Source organism: Stomoxys calcitrans, chromosome 2 (genome assembly GCF_963082655.1).
Source record: "Stomoxys calcitrans chromosome 2, idStoCalc2.1, whole genome shotgun sequence".
Lineage (NCBI taxonomy): Eukaryota > Metazoa > Arthropoda > Insecta > Diptera > Muscidae > Stomoxys > Stomoxys calcitrans.
The window spans coordinates 111,379,426-111,398,073 of NC_081553.1; the positions used below are offsets into that span (position 1 = coordinate 111,379,426).

General features: G+C 38.4%; 1 protein-coding gene across 2 annotated transcripts in view; it reads right to left on the reverse strand.

Annotated features, from left to right (window-relative positions):
- LOC106088617 (progestin and adipoQ receptor family member 3) overlaps window positions 1-18,648 on the reverse strand; it is a 94,777-nt gene that overhangs the window by 30,036 nt on the left and 46,093 nt on the right. The window contains exon 1 of one of the 2 annotated variants that reach the window (XM_059363125.1): window positions 8,801-9,337. The exons of the other annotated variant lie outside the window; for it this stretch is intronic. Coding sequence (XP_059219108.1) covers window positions 8,801-8,884 — 84 coding nt within the window. The 5' untranslated portion in view covers window positions 8,885-9,337. Of the gene's footprint in view, window positions 1-8,800; window positions 9,338-18,648 lie in introns of those variants that run through there. 2 annotated transcript variants of the gene reach the window in all.

Consider the following 18,648-nt stretch of genomic DNA (forward strand, 5'->3'; position numbering starts at 1 on the left):
GTAATCGGTTCAGCCGTTTTTGGGTCTATACGGAACAAACAAACACAAATTGATTTTTATACCCTCCACCATAGGATGGGGGTATACTAATTTCCTGATTTTGTTTAAAACACCTCGAAGTATGCGCCTGAGACCCCATAACGTATATATATATATTCTTGATCGTCGTGTCATTTTATGTCCATCTAGCCATGTCCGTCCGTCCGTCTGTCTGTCGAAAGCACGCTAACTTTCGAAGGAGTAAAGCTAGCCGCTTGAAAATTTGCACAAATACTTTTTATAAGTGTAGGTCGGTTGGGATGGTAAATGGGCCAAATCGGTCCATGTTTTGATATAGATGTCATATAAACCGATCTGGAATCTTCACTTCTTGAGCCTCTAGAGGCAATTCTCATCCGATTTGGCAGAATTTTTGTACAACGGCTTCTCTCATGACCTTCAACAAACGCGCCTAATATGGTCTGAATCGAACAATAACTTGATACAGCTCCCATACAAACCTAACTCCCGATTTAGCTTCTTGAGTCCCTACAAGGGCAATTCTGATCCGAATGAACTGAAATATTACACAATGACTTTTACAATGTTCAGCATTCATTTATGGTTCGAATCGGACTATAACTTGATATAGCTCCAATAGCATAACAGTTATTATGCAATATTCTTTGTTTGCCTAAAAAGAGATACCGCGCATAGAACTCGACAAATGCGATCCATGGTGAGGGTATACAAGATTCGGCTCAGCCGAACTTACCATGCTCTTACATGTTGTATATAAGATTTCAATAATTTTTAAGGTATGTCCACCTTAAATCGATTTATCTCATGATTAGTATAGTTTAACATTGTCTAATAACATCAAACCTCTCTAAAATCTCAATCACTAACCCATCGAAATTTAAATATTATATAACTTATGCCATTTGTAGTAATTTTTAAACGGCCCACCTTTAATTTGAACATAATATTCATTAGATTACTTTTAATTTTTTTTGTATTTTTTTTTTAACACTTGGTTATGGGTTTTCTGTGAAAAATATTGAAAATATTGTATTCTATCTCTACCTTGCATTTCTATTCACCATTGTAAGGAAACCACGCCTAGTGTTGATTGTACACCTGAGAACGTATCCAATCAAGTAATCATATTTGATCCATTGTACAGTTACATATATGTATATAGTTATAAATTACACTTGCATTACTTCCCGGAAACCAGAAATTGAACCGCTGTATTTTTTGTTTTACTTTTAATGTATATAATTAATAAATAATTGCCAATAAAAAAGTTTTTACTTTTAATTTTTAGCAATTGTCACTCAATGAAATGTAAATCACTCTACACGCAAAAAATACAATGTTTGTGACATTTTCACGAGAAACAAAATACTTTTATTACGTAGTTTTTCTTTTATTGCAACTATGTTACGTTTTGCTTCAACATATCAAACGTTAGCCATAAACGTAGAATTAATGTAGGTGAGGTTAGGTTAGGTTGAAAAAAGGGCGCAGATATTAATCCGCCCCATGCCACTATGGACATACAACTAAGCCAGTAATCGGCTTGTTGTGCGCTCTAAAAACTATAAAGTAACCTCTAAAAAGAAAATTTAAAGTTAGGAATTCCGAGCTTCTTACAAAATCCTTAATTGTTTTCAATACCATTCCCCTAAGTTGGTTCATGTCTGGTATTGTGTCTCCGCCTAAGCGCCAATATCTGTTAGAAAGCCGGGCAATGACAAAGGAAATGCTCCAAAGTCTTATCATCTTCCCCGCATGCCCTACACATGCTATCACTTGTAGTCCTATGTGTTTTGTTATGATACCAATAGCTATACTGGCCTCCTTCTTACTTCCATTCAGTAATAGCCTCGTCTTCTTACCATCTGGATCCCCTAATATGATTTTCGCCCTCCTACGAACGTTTCGCTGTTCCACAATTTTGCATGGACATTCGTCGCCCACACCCTTAACTCGGACTGCGTCAACCCGAAAGGCTTCGGGTTAACCAAGTTTATTGATGGCAGTCCTCTGGCCTTCACCGCCAACTCATCTGCCCTTTCATTACCCCTTACTCCGTTATGGCCCGACACCCAAACGATGGGGATTTTGCCCTCCTCAGAGAAGGCGTTAATCTCCTTCTTACACTGCAAAACTGTTCGTGACCTTACCGTCCGGGTTGTTATTGCCCTTATGGCAATTTTACTGTCGGTAAAGATGTTTACATTCGACGATCTCGCGTTAGCACCGCACCACATCACGCACTCCGTGATCGCCCGGATCTCCGTCTGCAGTACCGTATTATGGTCAGGCATTCTAAAACAGATCTCAGTTCTTGGGTTCTCAATGTAGACCCCCAGGCCCACTCTGTCCTCTAGCTTTGATCCATCCGTGTAACATGATCTTCCAAATGGCAATACTAGGGTTCCGTCAATCTTAGACTGTGCCGACGGCAGCAGTGCCACACGACTTCAATGTTCATCTCAGGTATCCGATCGGAAACCTCTACCCTTCCATGCAGGTTTCCTATCGTCGTCTCGATTATACTGCGATGGTATGAGCTGCTCCCATCCTTAATTCCTTCTCCCATTGCCTTAAGTCTCATAGCCGCAATGGCTGCCTCACAATTAGTCTGTATATCAATAGGTCGGATATCTAGAATAGTTTCCAGTGCCCTAGTGGGCGTGGTCCTCATCGCTCCACCTTTGCCAAGACAACATGTTCTCTGAACCTGTTGTATGGTCCTTATGTTGCACTATTTTTCCATAGCTGTCCATCAAACTACTGAGGCGTAAGTAAGTATTGGCCTAATCACGTTCCTGTAGAGCCAGTAGACTATCCTGGGATTCAGGCCCCATTTCGAGCCTACGGCCCGTCTACATAGTGCCCAATATCTGTGAGCCTTCTCAGTACGCACTGACACTTCCAATTCAGTTTCCTGTCCAAGATAACACCTAAGTATTTGACCTTGTCAGGTATCGGAATCGTCTTATTGAGGAAACAGGGTGCGTTAAATTTCAGTCTTCCCTGGATTAACATTGAGACCCCTAGGATTAACCAAGTCGTGTGCCATCTGCAAGACCTTTTCGGCCCTTCTGCATAGCTCGTTCGGATCCTTACCCTTTAGAAGTATTATAACATCGTCTGCGTAGCAGAAGGGTTCAAATCCCTCCTCAGTCAGCATCCGCAATAGGTCATTTATGGTGGTTACCAATAGGAGTGGCGATAAAATGCCCCCCTGTGGCGTGCCTTGTGCCACTTTCTCCCTTATATTTATACCGTGGGACACACAATTTATCCACCTGTTCCCTATCGAATGTAACTAACTTTGTTTATTGTAAACCCTTTAACAACTTCGCCTACGGTAAAGTATCTCCCAAAATCTTTTAATGGCAAAAGTGTTTCGATAGGCCCAAACGATTATTCGTTTACCAAACTAATAATTATTCTCTTGTGTCTCTCCTACTAGGGAGGGTGAATACTCGCATTAAGGCGTATAAATCAGCAAGTAGTAAAAAGTGATTGGCAGTTGGTAAAATTGGAAATTGACAATATTTAAAACTTTGCCATAGGTACAGTGTCGTGCAAAACTAAAGCAACGCGTTTAACATCTGAAATGAACTTATTATTGTTAAACGTGTGCTTAACACAGGTCAATGAAAATAACCAGAGGAGTTTTGAACCAATAGAAGTTTCCATCTCTATCAAATTTTTCTCGCTTTGTGGCTATGTTGGCTTTTACACGCAAAAAAATAAAGCGTTTGAGACATTTTTTCGTGAAACAATATTCTTTAATTACGAAGTTTTTCCTTCATAACGTTTCGCTTCAACATATCAAACGTTAGCTATAAACGTAGTATTATGGAAAGTAACTAACCTTGTTTATTGTAAACCCTTTAGCAACTACACCTACGGTAAAAGCACTAATCTTTTGTTGTCAAACCAAAAACTCTTTAATGGCAAAAGTGTTTCGATAGCCGCAAACCATTATTCGTTTGCCGGACCAATAATTATTCCCTTAGAGAAAAAGAGAAGGTATTTATGCGTATAGACCAGTGATGGATAAAAAGTGACAGGCGGATGGTAAAATCGGAAATTGACATTTTTTTAAAGTTTCGCCATCGTGTTTGTTTCTTTGGCTCGTTTCTAATTGCTAAACAGAAATTTTGGTCCATATTTTTTCTGTGCACTAATGCCTTCAATACCACTATTAATGAAATAACGTTTTCCCGCCACACGTGTCTCATTCAAATTTTTGCACTTAAGTGAAAATCGAATTTCTAAACTTTAGATATATGGCTATATTTTTAGTGTCAGATAATTTAATCTTTTGTAACTAAAATGTTCTTTTATTCGATTGTGAAATTTTGCAGCGTAGTAGCTAGAACGTAAATCTGGTCAATAAACTGGAGCGCTAATTACAATTAATATCACGTTTTGTTTACGCAACTAATTAATATGTATATCTATTTACATAATAAGTGACCCCTAGTTCACAAATAAAGACCCCTAGTTCATAAAGTAAGTATAAAGTAACTATATCAACAATGTTTGCTAAGCTCTGCAACGATGTGTGAAAACTAAACTGTATGCAGAGTTGGATTAGATTAAGTTATACTCGTAGTTGTAGCAGGAATAATAAAACCATTTTCAAACATTAAAAAATAAAACAGTTTCAGGAAGATCGGGTAAAGATTAAGGGTTTAAGTAGTAAAATTGGGAGATTTGAAGGTGGCCTTATTTTGTGTGAGTTTTTGGGGGGCATAAGTGTACTCCACATACCAAATTTCAGATAAATCGGACTTTCAAAGTTTCCAAATAGGATTTCGTGAAAGCTAACTAACTAAATATGAACCGAAAAGGCGCATTTTTATACCAAACACCATAGGATGCGTGATATATTAATCTAGATATTCCATTTGGAAGACCTCGAAATATTGATCGCCTTGCCATTCTAAATCGATCTAGCCATGTCTGTCCGGACGTCCCTCCGTCTGTTGAAGTCACCAAGATATCCTCTTGAAATTTTGCACATGTATGTAGTTGGGGATTGCAAATAGGCCATAACGGTTCAGATTTGGATATGGCGGCTATATAAGAACTGATCCCCAGATTTGACTTCTCGAGCCTGTAAATACTTCTTGAGGTCCTGGAAACCACAATCGTTGTCCAGTTTTGCTGAAATTTTGCACGGAATATTTTGTTGTAACATCCAGCTATTGATATAGCTCCCATATAAACCGACCTCCCGATTTGACTTCTTTAGCCCCTGGTTTTATTCTCTTAGTAGGTAGACCTCAATTTTTGGTAGATTTTTCTAACATAAAAACACCAAGAAAATTACTGAAAAAATCGACATGGATGTTTTACTCGGTAAGAGCGCAGAGTAAAATCATGGATGTCGAGGGTCCAAATACAGCTACAATTTTCAGGAAAAAGGGCGTAGGTTCTGATATTGACTATATCTGGTACGAGTTTTAAGGTATCTCTGCTACATATCAAAAATTCTGGTTAGGGAATGCGAATTTTGTGCATTTAACGCCTTTAATCGTAAAACAGGGCTATATGCCAGCTGCATACAAATATGGTCAGATCTGGTTCCAACTCATATGTTGAGGGGTCCATGCAACTCACTGTGAAAGCGAAAATTGGATCTACTTAAAGGTAGATCACTTTATCCATTGAAATCGGGCCAAAATACCAGATTAAAGATTTATTTTCCGGAGATCGGCGTAAAGGGTTATATATTAAGATATACGTCATGTTTGATTTATGCTGTGGAGTGATTTCAGCAACCAGACGGTCGGAAATGTCTAAATTTTCTTTGAATAACGACGGTCTAGTACTTTGTAATGTTTAAAACGTTATTTGCGGTGTGGCAAATGGAATGGCAATATGGCCAACTCTTCGGTATCAGGTATAAAAACATATACAGAATTTTTGCCTTGTAGAACGTTTGGTAGATTTTAGTCTTCTGCGACCCCTAGAAATTTCAATTTTTAAAGAGTTTAACCGTCGAAGTTGAAAATTTGTTAACTTTTACGCATTGCTTTTGTGGGATTTGTTTGCAGAGTTGCGCACTGTCACTGTTAATTTATTCAGTAAACTCATCATGGCACAGTACACGAACAACCAACATCTGCAAATCATAATAATTTTCTACCAAAATTTGGAGTCGGTGTCCGCTTCCTTAAGAGCGTTAACTCCATTTTTTCTGGCTAAAAAGGTTCGTTAATAAGCAAAATATGCTTAATTGGTTAGGTGAAAATCAGCATGTGTTTCAAGAGTAAACACTTCATCCACAAAAAATAATAGAAGCGGATGGCATGCCAGCGGCGTCATTGGGCCATACTTCTTCGTCGACTATGTCACGTTTCCGTGAATGGACAACGCTAACGCACACAAACCACACAGCATACGTTACAATCGATTAATTGAAGAATAAGTTTGATGAGTCAAGTGCTTATTGGAAACCCCTTAGAATTAGATAGCTAAATCTCATATCCTAATTAGGGCCACCCCACACCCAACCAAACCCTCAAACGGGCATGTGGGCCGATCGGGATACACCACGAATTTGATATTAAAATTTAGCGTTATGTGTCCCACACCACGAAAATTCCCTAATACCAAAATGCGGAGACAATGTGGGCCCACCCCAAAAAATGCTCCAAACGGGCATGATGACCAATCGAGACAATGCAAATGCAAATTTTGCCCATGAACATTCCACCAAGAAACAGGGGCAAACTTCTCACATATCAATGAGTGCAGTCTGATTCAAGTTTAAGCTCAATGATAAGGGGCCTCCTTTTTAAAACCGAGTTCCAAAGGCCTGCCGCAGTGCGACACCTCTTTGTAGAGAGGTGTCGTGTTCCGCTCCTAATGCTGCTAAACCACCGTTGATAATTTTTTCTGATGGTCTCGCCAGGATTCGAACCCAGGCGTTCAGCGTCATAGGCGGACATGCTAATCTTTGCGCTTTGGTATTAAATTAAAGTTTGTAAATAGCGGAGTACAACCTGATATTCAAATATGGCGGCAACGGTATGGTCGGGGCAATATGGGACTTAAATAAAATGTTTTTGGAAGAGTAATATTCTCAAAAAAAAAAATCTCAAAGGTCTGATGTAGGCTTAATGAGCACATGTTGGACTCAAATAAAAGGTGTTTGGAGTATAGTACAAATCTACAGATTTCATATCCCGAAAAATCAAAGGATTTAACATCCAAAATATCTATTATATATTTTACATTCAAACATGGGAACGAACCTGTAGGGTTTATAAAATGTTGTAACCTAAATGCATTTAAAATACTTCTTATTAGTGTAAATTGGTTTGGATTGTAAACGAGCCATGTTTTGATGCCATATAATATAAACCGATCTTGGGTCGTGACTTCTTAAGTTTCTAGAGGACGCGATTCTGATTATATTTGGCTAAAATTTTGCAAAAAGTATTTTGGTATAACTTCGAACAACTGTGCCAAGTATGATTTAACTCAGTCCATAACCTGATATAGCCGCCATATAAACCAATCTCCCGATTACACTTCTTGGGCTTCTAGAGGGAGCAATTCTTATCCAATTTGGTTGAAATTTTGCATATATTGTTTTTTATACCCACCACCATAAGATGGGATATACTAATCTAGTCATTCCGTTTGTAACACCTCGACATATTGATCTAGGACCCCATAAAGTGTATATATTCTTGATTGTCTCGAAATTCTGATTGGAACTAGCCAAGTCCGTCCGTCCGTCTGGCGAAATCACGATAACGGTCGAACCCGTACAGCGAGCCACTTGAAATTTTGTACAGATACTTTATATTGAAGTAGGCCATAGGGGATTGCAATTGGGCCATATCGGTTCAGATCTCACGATTTGATTTTCCGAGCCCTTTGAAGCCACAATTTTTGTCCGATTTGGGTGAAATTTTGCACATAGTGTTCTGTTATGACTTTCAATAACTATGTTAAGTACGGTTCAAATCGGTAAAGAACCTGATGTAGCTCCCATATAAGCCGATCTCAGGATTTGACTTCTTGAGCCCATGGAAGCCTCAATTTCCACCCAATTTGGCTGAAATGTTGCATGCGGTGTTCTGTTACGACTTTCAACAACTATGCTAAGTTCGATCCAAATCGGTCAAGAACCTGATATAGCTCCCAGATAAAACGATCTCCCGATTTGACTTCTTGAGTCCATGGAAGCCTCAATTTTCACCCAATTTGGCTGAAATGTTGCATGCGGTGTTCTGTTACGACTTTCAACAACTATGCTAAGTTCGATCCAAATCGGTCAAGAACCTGATATAGCTCCCATATAAACCGATCTCTCGATATGACTTCTTGAGCCCTTACAAGCCGCAATTTTTCTCCGATTTGGCTGAAATTTTGCATGCGGTGTTCTGTTATGACGTTCCACAACTGTGCTAAGTACGGTCTAAATCGGTCAAGAACCTGATATAGCTCCCAGATAAAACGATCTCCCGATTTGACTTCTTGAGCCCATGGAAGCCTCAATTTTCATCCGATTTGGCTGAAATTTTGCAAATAGTATTTTGTTATGACTCTGAACAACTGCGCCAAGTACGGTCCAATTCGATCGATAACTATATATAGCTCCCATATTTTAGCAGAATCCATGGTGGTGGGTTCCCAAGATTCGGCCCGGCCTAACTTAGCACGCTTTTACTTGTTTCATTTAATCACAATCTAAAAAAAAAACACATTTTTTCTTAAAACTACTAAAATATTTTCACATATAAAAATCCATTGCACAATAAATATTTACCGCCTTTTTCTTTGATCTTTTCAATTTGTCCAGTTTCTTGTTAAATTCCTGGCTCTGTTGTGTTGTAATTGTAGTTGTTTCCATTTTTAATTAAAAAAAATGTATTTCATAAAAGAATATAATGATAATCTTGAACACTGTTAATGGTTTTTTTAAACTTTTTTAAGCGTTTTTTTTTACTTTGCAAAAAACGTTCAATTGTCAGTTTTCTTTTAAAGTCACCACGCTACACAAATTTATTCAATTACAGGACGTTGCTATTTTTATTCAATAAAAAGATAAATAGATCCGCAGGCACGAAGTTTTCATTGGTAGTTGGAGCGCTTTAGGCTTGCATGCATCTATTGATGATTCTATAGAATTTTCAATTAGTGTTCCACTATTTATTGTAAAGGAATGGAAAAACGCAGAGCAGTGAAGAGTATATCTATTAACTGAGGTTGCTATTTTACGCGGGTGCCGACAATTTTCCGACTTCTCGAACAAAGCGAATTAATTCCGCAAATTTGACCGAAGGCATGCAAAACTAAACTAAAACTGAACCCAATTGAAACGAGCATCGAAAAATTCAATGATGGATAAGAAACCGAAACCGAACAAAAAAATATCCAAGCGATACGCTATAAACTGTCTGGCGGTTTTGTCTGGGCTACACACATGCATGCATCCATCTGATTGAATTCATATGTGTGACTTACTGTATGGCCGACTAGCTGTCATTCGGTATATCGTAGCGTAGTGGCAGACAATCGATCGGTCTGTCTGTCTGTCTGTCGGTCATTCTGAGCTTAGCTTTGAATGTTTAGTTTTAATTTGCGCTGCTTGAAGCTTAAAGAAACGCTGATTTTGTGCGTTGAGCGTCGTTCGCCTTAGTTTAACCAGTCAATCAAGTGGCTGGCTGATTCTGTTGGAAAGAGCGCTCATTTCAAATATAAACGCACGCGCGCATTTACTTACGTTAAACAGGTGTTTTTTGTTTACATGTATTTTTATAAACTTTAAACTCAATGTTTTTTGAAACGTCATCGATTTTATTTAAAACAAGTTGCTGCCTTTAGAATACGTCAGTTACGAAATTTTATTTTCCGGTCTGTACAACCATTGTGGCTCACGTGCAAGTGTCGCATAGTAGGTCAGATTTGGAATGCATTGAACAAACCAAACTGTATGATGTTTTTTAGTAACGTAAAAAACATGTTGTGCGGCATAAAGTAGGGCATTCATTATTACATTTAAAAGCCCAACAAATTTAATTTAATTTCTTTCAAATGTTCAAACAAACACTGTGTGCTGATATTAAATTAAAAATTTTAAACTTTTGAATAAATTCATTCAAAATTTTTGAACTTCTAAACAACAATTGAGGAATTTGCTATATATCTGTAAAAAAATTTTGCCTATTTTAAGCGTAGATTTTTTGTTTAAAAGCTTAAATATAATAGTAGTTGCTATTTTGTCTGCTGTTATTTAAATTCGATCAAAATTAAGCAAATTTTACAAAATTAAAAAAAAAAAAATTGAAAACAGATGGAACATAAAAGTATTTGAACGGCGTGCTTTTTGTGCTTTTTTAACTTTTTTGAATTAGAAAACAGCAGAAAATGATTGCTGTTGTAGCAACAAATTACTGCTGTCCCATTTTCAGCAGGCTATCTGCTGTTTCAGCAACCATTTTTGCTGTTTTTACTGAAAAATTTTTTTGAGTGTACAGACAGAGAAATTGGTTACACAAAATAGCAAAAATGTTTGCTAAAACAAAAGTTTTTGTCTGCTGGAAATGGGAAAGCAGACATGACTGCTGTTCCATCAAACAAAGCGCAATTTTTTTGGTCTGCTATTTCAACTAACAACATCTGTCAAAATATTGAACAGGTTTTACTGTTGAGTAAGCGAAATTTTTTGCCGCGGTAGTAAATAAATAGAATAAAATTAAACATTTATTTCATTTATTATAAATTTTTTCTATTTTTTTTATTTAATTTTTTTTATTTCATTTTAATTTATTTTATTTTATTTTATTTTATTTTATTATTTTTTTTTTATTTAATTTATTTTATTGGGTTGCCCAAAAAATAATTGCGGATTTTTTAAAAGAAAGTAAATGCATTTTTAATAAAACTTAGAATGAACTTTAATCAAATATATAATTGCTATTTTGTTCGATAACCTTTTGCCATCTTCCTGGCAAATTTAGTATTCCACGCTCATAGAACTTCTGGCCGTTATCTGCAAAAAACTGAACCAAGTGCGATTTTATAGCCTCATCATTGTCGAAAGTTTTACCATTTAAGGAGTTCTGCAAAGATCGAAATAAATGGTAGTCTGATGGTGGAAGGTCAGGGATATATGGTGGATGCATCAAAAGTTCCCAGCCAAGCTCACTCAGTTTTTGGCGAGTGACCAAAGATGTGTGCGGTCTAGCGTTGTCCTGGTGGAATATGACACCTTTACGATTGACCAATTCTGATCGCTTCTCCTTGATGGCTGTATTCAATTTGTCCAATTGTTGACAGTAAACATCCGAATTAATCGTTTGGTTCCTTGGAAGCATCTCAAAATATACCACACCCTTCCAATCCCACCAAACAGACAGCATAACCTTCTTTTGGTGGATATCAGCCTTTGAAGTGGTTTGAGCTGGTTCACCATGCTTGGACCATGATCGTTTTCGACTAACGTTGTTGTAAACAATCCATTTTTCATATCCAGTTATGATTCGTTTTAAAAACGGATCGAATTCATTGCGTTTAAGGTGCATATCACAAGCGTTGATTCGGTTTGTTAAATGAATTTCTTTCAATACATGTGGTACCCATATTAAAATTGACGCCAAACAACAAATGTAAACAAAATTTCGCGCACTTTTTTTCTAAAGCAAGCTAAAAGTAACAGCTGATAACTGACAGAAGAAAGAATTCAATTACAGAGTCACAAGCCGTTGAAAATATTTGTCAACGCCGACTATATGAAAAATCCGCAATTACTTTTTGGGCAACCCAATATTTTATTTAATTTTTATATTATTTTATTATTTTGTATTTTAATTTATTTCATTTTAATATTATTTCATTATTTTTTATTTTATATTATTTTATTTTATTTTATTTTATTTTTTTATTTTATTTTATTTTATATTATTTTATTTTTTTTATTTTATTTTATTTTATTTTATTATATTTTACTCTCCTCCTAGCAACTCCTTCATAAATTGAGCAGCAGATATTTTCAATAATATCTGCAATTGCAAATTTTACTACAAACCTGTAAGGAAGGGCAAAAGTCGGGCGGTGCCACATTTATAATACCCTATAAGTACAATGTGGGAGCTATATCCAATTCCGAACCAATTTTGAGTGACCTCGGGGAGCAAATATGTTCAAACTGTAAAAACTACGGTTGAAAAATGACAACATTGTTACATTACCCAAAATCTGACGAACTTTATCTAATTTTGTACCGATTTCGAGCAAACTTCTCAGATAATGTGGTAGTCGTCGAGGAAAGCGTTGTGCAAAATTTTGACAAGATTGGGCTTGCAGTAGCCCTTGGGGTGAAAACCTGGCGATATACATATATGACATACCTATACCTAAATCTGAACCGATTTCGAGCAAACTTCCAAGATACTGTGGCAGCCGTCGATGAAAGCATTTTGCAAAATTTTGGCAAGATGGGTCAATAAATGCGCTCACTATGACTCTAGAATTCTCCAGTAATGTTGAGAGTCATTAAATCATAAAAAAATCCTTCCAGCCAAATTTCGAGACAATCGCTTAACAACTGATCTTTTATTGCAGTATTACTGCAAATCGGAAGAACATATATACCCAAATCTGAACCGATTTTTATCAATTTCAATAAGCTTCGTCTCCAGCCCGAAAAACATGACCATTTCAAATTTTAAGACGATCGGGTGAAAATAGCGACCTGTAGTTTGTACACAAATTAAGATGGACAAACGGACATAGCTAGATCGAATCAGAAAGTGATTCTGAGTCGATCGTTATACTTATTTGGGTGTTACAAACTAATTCACTAAGCAATAATACCCTGTACCACAGTTGTGGTGTAGGGTATAATAACTCAACTTGTTAGCTCTATTTTAACAACGGAGAAAATCAATAGTGGCTACCAAAATGAAGGACGTAAGATTTCATTTTTTCTTCATTGTCGACTGTATGACATAGCAATTTCACAATATCTCTTTCTCATTACAGGATACGTACAGGTTTCATTACCATCTCTTACGATGTTATTTACCTCCCATTCTCTACTTAAGGCCATGAACATAATTCGCAAAATTTCCCACATTTAGCCACCAAACACACACCCAAGACCAGAGCGACAAAAATCGATAGCCAACACATATGTATGTAAGCACATCCATAATAAAATCAAAATCATATCGCACTGGGCTCAAGGTCATTTAAAGCAAACATAAGCGATATGTTCCCATAGCCATGGTTAACAATTTTAAATACCTTCACATTGTAAATTCCAAAGTTCCACACTAAAAAAAAACCTATGAGACCGCATACTCACTTGCAGAAGTCTTAACGAACGTTGTGCGCATGCGTACGCTAAAGTATTTCTCTTTCACTGCGTACATATTTTGATCAACGGTCCAAAGGTTGCTGTTTAATATAAAATGTAAACAATGTGTGATGGTTACTCTGTGGCTTTTTCTGAATGCAGCATCCAGAGCATCATCCAGGGTTGCCCTTTTGGGGCTTTACGGCAAAATTTGATAAATGTTTATTTTTGGGGTGTATTTTAAAGATTTTAAAATTGTCTGTGATAATTCAATTAAATTTGAATTAAAAAAGAAAATCAGTAAGTAACATGTAAGAGCATGCTAAGTTTGATTCGGGTGAACCTAGGATTATATGATTAGACCAATATTTCAATTTATTACAAATGGATTGACGAAGTTAATAAGCCCCCATCCTATGGTGGAGGGTATAAATAAAAACAACATTAAGCGTGGTTTTCATTTCGAAGGAAGGGGAAACGGAGCCCTCTGTAGAGAGCCTACATGCCAATCAGTTTCTCTGCTTTAATTTTGAAAACACTTATTGACTAATTGGATGCCACCCTAGCGCAGAGGTTAGCATGTCCGCCTATGACGCTGAACGCCTGGGTTAGAATCCTGTCGAGACCATCAGAAAAAATTTTCAGCGGTGGTTTTCCCCTCCTAATGCTGGCAACATTTGTGAGGTACTATGCCATGCAAAACTTCTCTCCAAAGTGGTGTCGCACAGCGGCACGACGTTCGGACTCGGCACGGACTGCACTCAATGAAATGTGAGAAGTTTGCCCCTGTTCCTTAGTGGAATGTTCATGGGCAAAATTTGCATTTGCAATTGACAGATGTGTTAGGGACCGTCTCGCCTCTTCACTGGTATGAGGCCATTAGCATGCAAAAAACTAAATGTTGGTTTTTGACAGTGGCCACCATGACGTGACTGGAAATTCGGTGCTGAAAGGTCGGCTTATCAACAAATCATTAACGGATTAGGAAGATTGTGAGCAGAGGAATTCCGCAAGTAAGAGTTTTATCACGTCTCTTTCATGGCTTTTGAATATCAAGGGGATTCTGAGGTTTTTTCGAGAAGGAAAGGAAAGGCCACAAAGCCCCCTGCTAAAGCCTTGGCCTTGAGGGAGCTTTCTAGATGGGCGAGGGCGATTGGGCTTAGCATAAATCCTAGAAAAAATGAACTAATACTTCTCACCAGCAGCAGAAGCTGGCTATTTTCAAGTGACCTATCCTGGTTGGGGTAGAGAACCCCCTCTCCGGAGGCCAAGTACTTGCGTGTGATTCAAGACTAGAATCTAAGCTGAGGAAGGAACGTCGAGGAGAGGTTCAAAAGGAGAATGAGTGTGCACTACTCCTGTCGGAACTCGATAGAAGAAAGTTCGGGGTTTAGAATGCTAACAGTACACTGCTTGTTTACGGCGGTGGTCTGGCCGATTTTCGCCTTTGGATGGCTGATGTGGATTCGGGCTTTGGAAAATTGCTCCCCCTGAAGCATGATCCAGAAGGTACAAGGCTTCGAGGCGATGCTGATCTCTGAAAGAAAGAGGGGTTCCCAAAGAGAAACGCTGAATGCTATTCTGGATCTTAGGCCTTTGGAAATGTATGTTAGGTGCGTGACAACGAATATCGGACCAAGATTGAGGGAGTCGGGTATCTGTCGCTTCTCAAGGATAGATTTGATTGGAGGGCATGCGACTAGGTCCATTGTGTTTAACCTAGAAATAAGTAAAAGAAGAAGAAGCAAACAAAACTGACAAACACTCACCATAGAACGGTGCAAGACAGCAAATAAAAACAGAAAAACGTAACTAAAACATGAGACAACAAGAAAACACTCTCACTGTCGATAGTATGATCCAGTCAGCCAATGCAGGCCTCTACAGAACTCTAGAATGACAAGAGGGCTAAAATCCTGTAGGAAATCCAGGTACGAAAAGTTCACCTATAATAAGTGTCTTCTCGTAGCAATTGCGGGCAGTGACACATCCGGTGCTAGACCGTCTCCAACTTCTCATCGTTATCACACATCCTGCAGAAGTCTACTTGTATCCAACGTGACGTCAAAGACCTGGCGTTGCAATGACCCAATGCCTACACCAAAGAACGGCGCAAGACACCAAATAAGGACAGAAGCATGAAAATAACGGATAAGACAAAAAGAAATCACCCTCACTGTTGGTGCCTTGGATCCAGTCAGCCAATGCAGGTCTCTTCAGAACTCCAGAATGAAAAGAGGGCTAAAATCCTATGAAAAATCAAGGCACGAAAAGTTCACCTATTATCCTGTGTCTTCTCCTCGTTATTGAGGGGCAGGTGACATTAACGGTACTTGAACGTCTCCAACTCCTCGTCGTCAATACCCATTTAGCAGAAGTCTGTCTATACTTGCGATCAGCGCGGCGTCAAAGGCCAGACGTTGCAATGACCAGTCAACAGACCTAACCAGTCCCATGACAGCCGGTTGTACGTACCGGATTGACCGGATGGATTCCTTCATCGGCAAGGGCTGCCGCCTCAGTGTACAACACACTGCTACAACAACAACAACAGCAGACCTAACTCATGCTTATGAAGCCCCCTGTTTCCTACAGCACCAGCCCACGCCTTATTCCCCCGGTCATCGTAGAAGACGTTCACCTTACCGAGAAGCTCGAGGGCCAGGGAGGACTCACTGATTCCATACGGCAATCCGCGATCCATTCCTGACCAACTCGTCGGGCGCTGTGTTCATCGCCACACCTTGATGGCCAGGGACCCAGCATAGCCTGACAGCCTTCTCCTAGTCAACACACATAGAGCAGAAATCTGCCTATTATTGAGCCCAGCGCGGTGTTAAAGACCAAACGTTGCAATGACCGGTCAGCTGTCCTAACCAATCCCATGACATCCGGTTATACGTACCGGATTGACCGGATGGATTCCTTCATCGGCAAGGGCTTCCGCTTCAGTGTACAACACACTGCTACAACAACAATAGCAGTCCTAATTCATGCTTAGTAAGCCCCATAATGAGAGACGTCCTGTTTTCTACAGCAACAGCCCACACCTTATTTCCGTAGTCATCGTAGAAGACGTCCACCCTAACGAGAAGCTCTAAGGCCAGGGAGGACTCACTGATTCCATAGCAAGATCCATTCTTGACCAACTCCTCGGCCGCTGTGTTCCCTGCCACACCTCGATGGCCAGGGACCCAGCATAGCCTGACTGCCTTCCCATCGTTTGAAGAGCTCTTTGTATCTTCTAACCAGTTTCGACCAAAAAAATCCCAACACCAGAGCCTTTAGCGCCGCCTGACTGTCCACGTATATCGTGACAATCTGAACGGATGGTCACTCCCGCTTCATTATCGCCTACAGTGGCGTCAGGTTGTGGAAAATAAGAACAAAACGTTACACGCAGATGGGACTTTCAGATGCCCATGGTTGTCAAACTAGGAGATAGTTTTATATGGGAGCTATTTCAGATTATATACCGATTTGGATCATATATGTCATGGTTATTGGAAGTCAAATTCGTTTGTAACACCTCAAAATATTGCTTCCCTACGAACCGGTCTCCCGATTTGAAGTTTTGAGCACCTGCAGGCCGCAATTGTAGTCCGATTTAGCCGAAATTTTGCACGTAGTGTTCTGCTATGACATCCAATATCTGTGGTAAGTACGGTCAAAATCGGTTTTCAACCTGATATAGTCCCATATAAACCGATCCCCCGAATAGTCTTCTACGGGCTCAAGATCTTTAAATGTTTGGCTGGTTTGGCAGAAATTTGGTACATTAAATACACAAGTGCCTTTCCACTAATTTAATTTGTGTACGATTTTAGCAGAATCTATGTTGGTGAGTTTCTAAGATTCGGCCCGGCCGAACTTTCCTGTTTGTGGTTACCCTACCAGTCCCTAATGGAAATAGTGTATGTGCGTACTTTACACGTCACATCAACTGGTCCGAATCTTGATAATGAAAATTCCCAACAGCCTCCAAATCTGTCAAATAACCGCTAACAAAGCGAATGCTATATGATTCAATGAAATTGACCATCAGCTGAAGGGAAAAGAGCGACTGTCATTAAAGATTCCAGCTACGGGCCCTCTGGACTGGTTTCACCGAACAGCAAAGTAAATTGTCGTCATATAATTTTTTTATCGAACTTGAATTTTTGGTTTGATTTTTTGGTAAGTTCACAGTGTGCATGGGTATGTACACATGGCTGTGTTGAATTTAAGTCTATAATAATAAAAACCATAATTACGGGTAAATATCAAATATATGCCAACAACAATACCAAGAACAGACATTGTGGAAATTCATAAAATTCAATGACCGCCAAAAAAACTGATTTTTTAAAGGCGCACTTAAAGTCCACTGCGAGTGCTTGGAATGTGACAAATTTTAACAGCAAACACAGTAGACTCAAAAATATTCGTGTATGACATTTAAGCCTATAATATAATAATGGGTGTACATTTTTTTATGATAATGAAAAAGAGTACGGCGTGGAAAACGACGAAATCAAGCAATGGATTTAGTGGTTCTTACATTACCCAGTTATCATCCCAAACCTTCATGCTAGTTAAACGGATTGAACGCAGTAAACTACAATATTTTAAATAACATGATCGAAATTATTTATATACTTTCCTTTTTCTAATAGGATACAAAGAAATATTGGTCTTGGTACAGTGGACCCAGGAAAATTAATGTTTTTATATAAAAAACTCATACTAACATTATTGCTCTCCATTGTATATAATTGCTGTGAACGACCATTCATTCACAGATGTGAACGACTGCACAACTGATTTAAAAAAGTTTTAACAAAAAACAAGTAAAAGCTTGCTAAGTTCGGCATGGCCGAATCTGATATACCCTCCATCGTGGATCGCATTTGTCAAGTTCTTTGGCTGGTATCTCTTTATAGACAAACAAAAGACAATAGATAAAAATTGCTATGCTATTGGAGCTGTGTCGGGTTATAAACCAACACTGATAGAAAAATGGTGGTACTTGCCAATACCGCCTGGTATTATTTTGTTCGCCTCATTGGTAGATTTTTAATACCATATGGTATTAATTCAATACAAGACAAAGGAGGCTATTAAGAATTGACGGCGTCACATTTGTATTCCTGTCATCGCACCAGAAGACTTGTTGAGCTTTGTACCTAAAATATTGACGCCATTATAAAATATTTGTTAAAAAAAATAAATAAATTGTTTTAATACAATTTGAGTGCGCAAAAATCTGTTTAAATACCCGAAAGGGGTGAAAATGGAAATAGTGCAAATTCTAAGGACATTCTATTGGGTTGCCC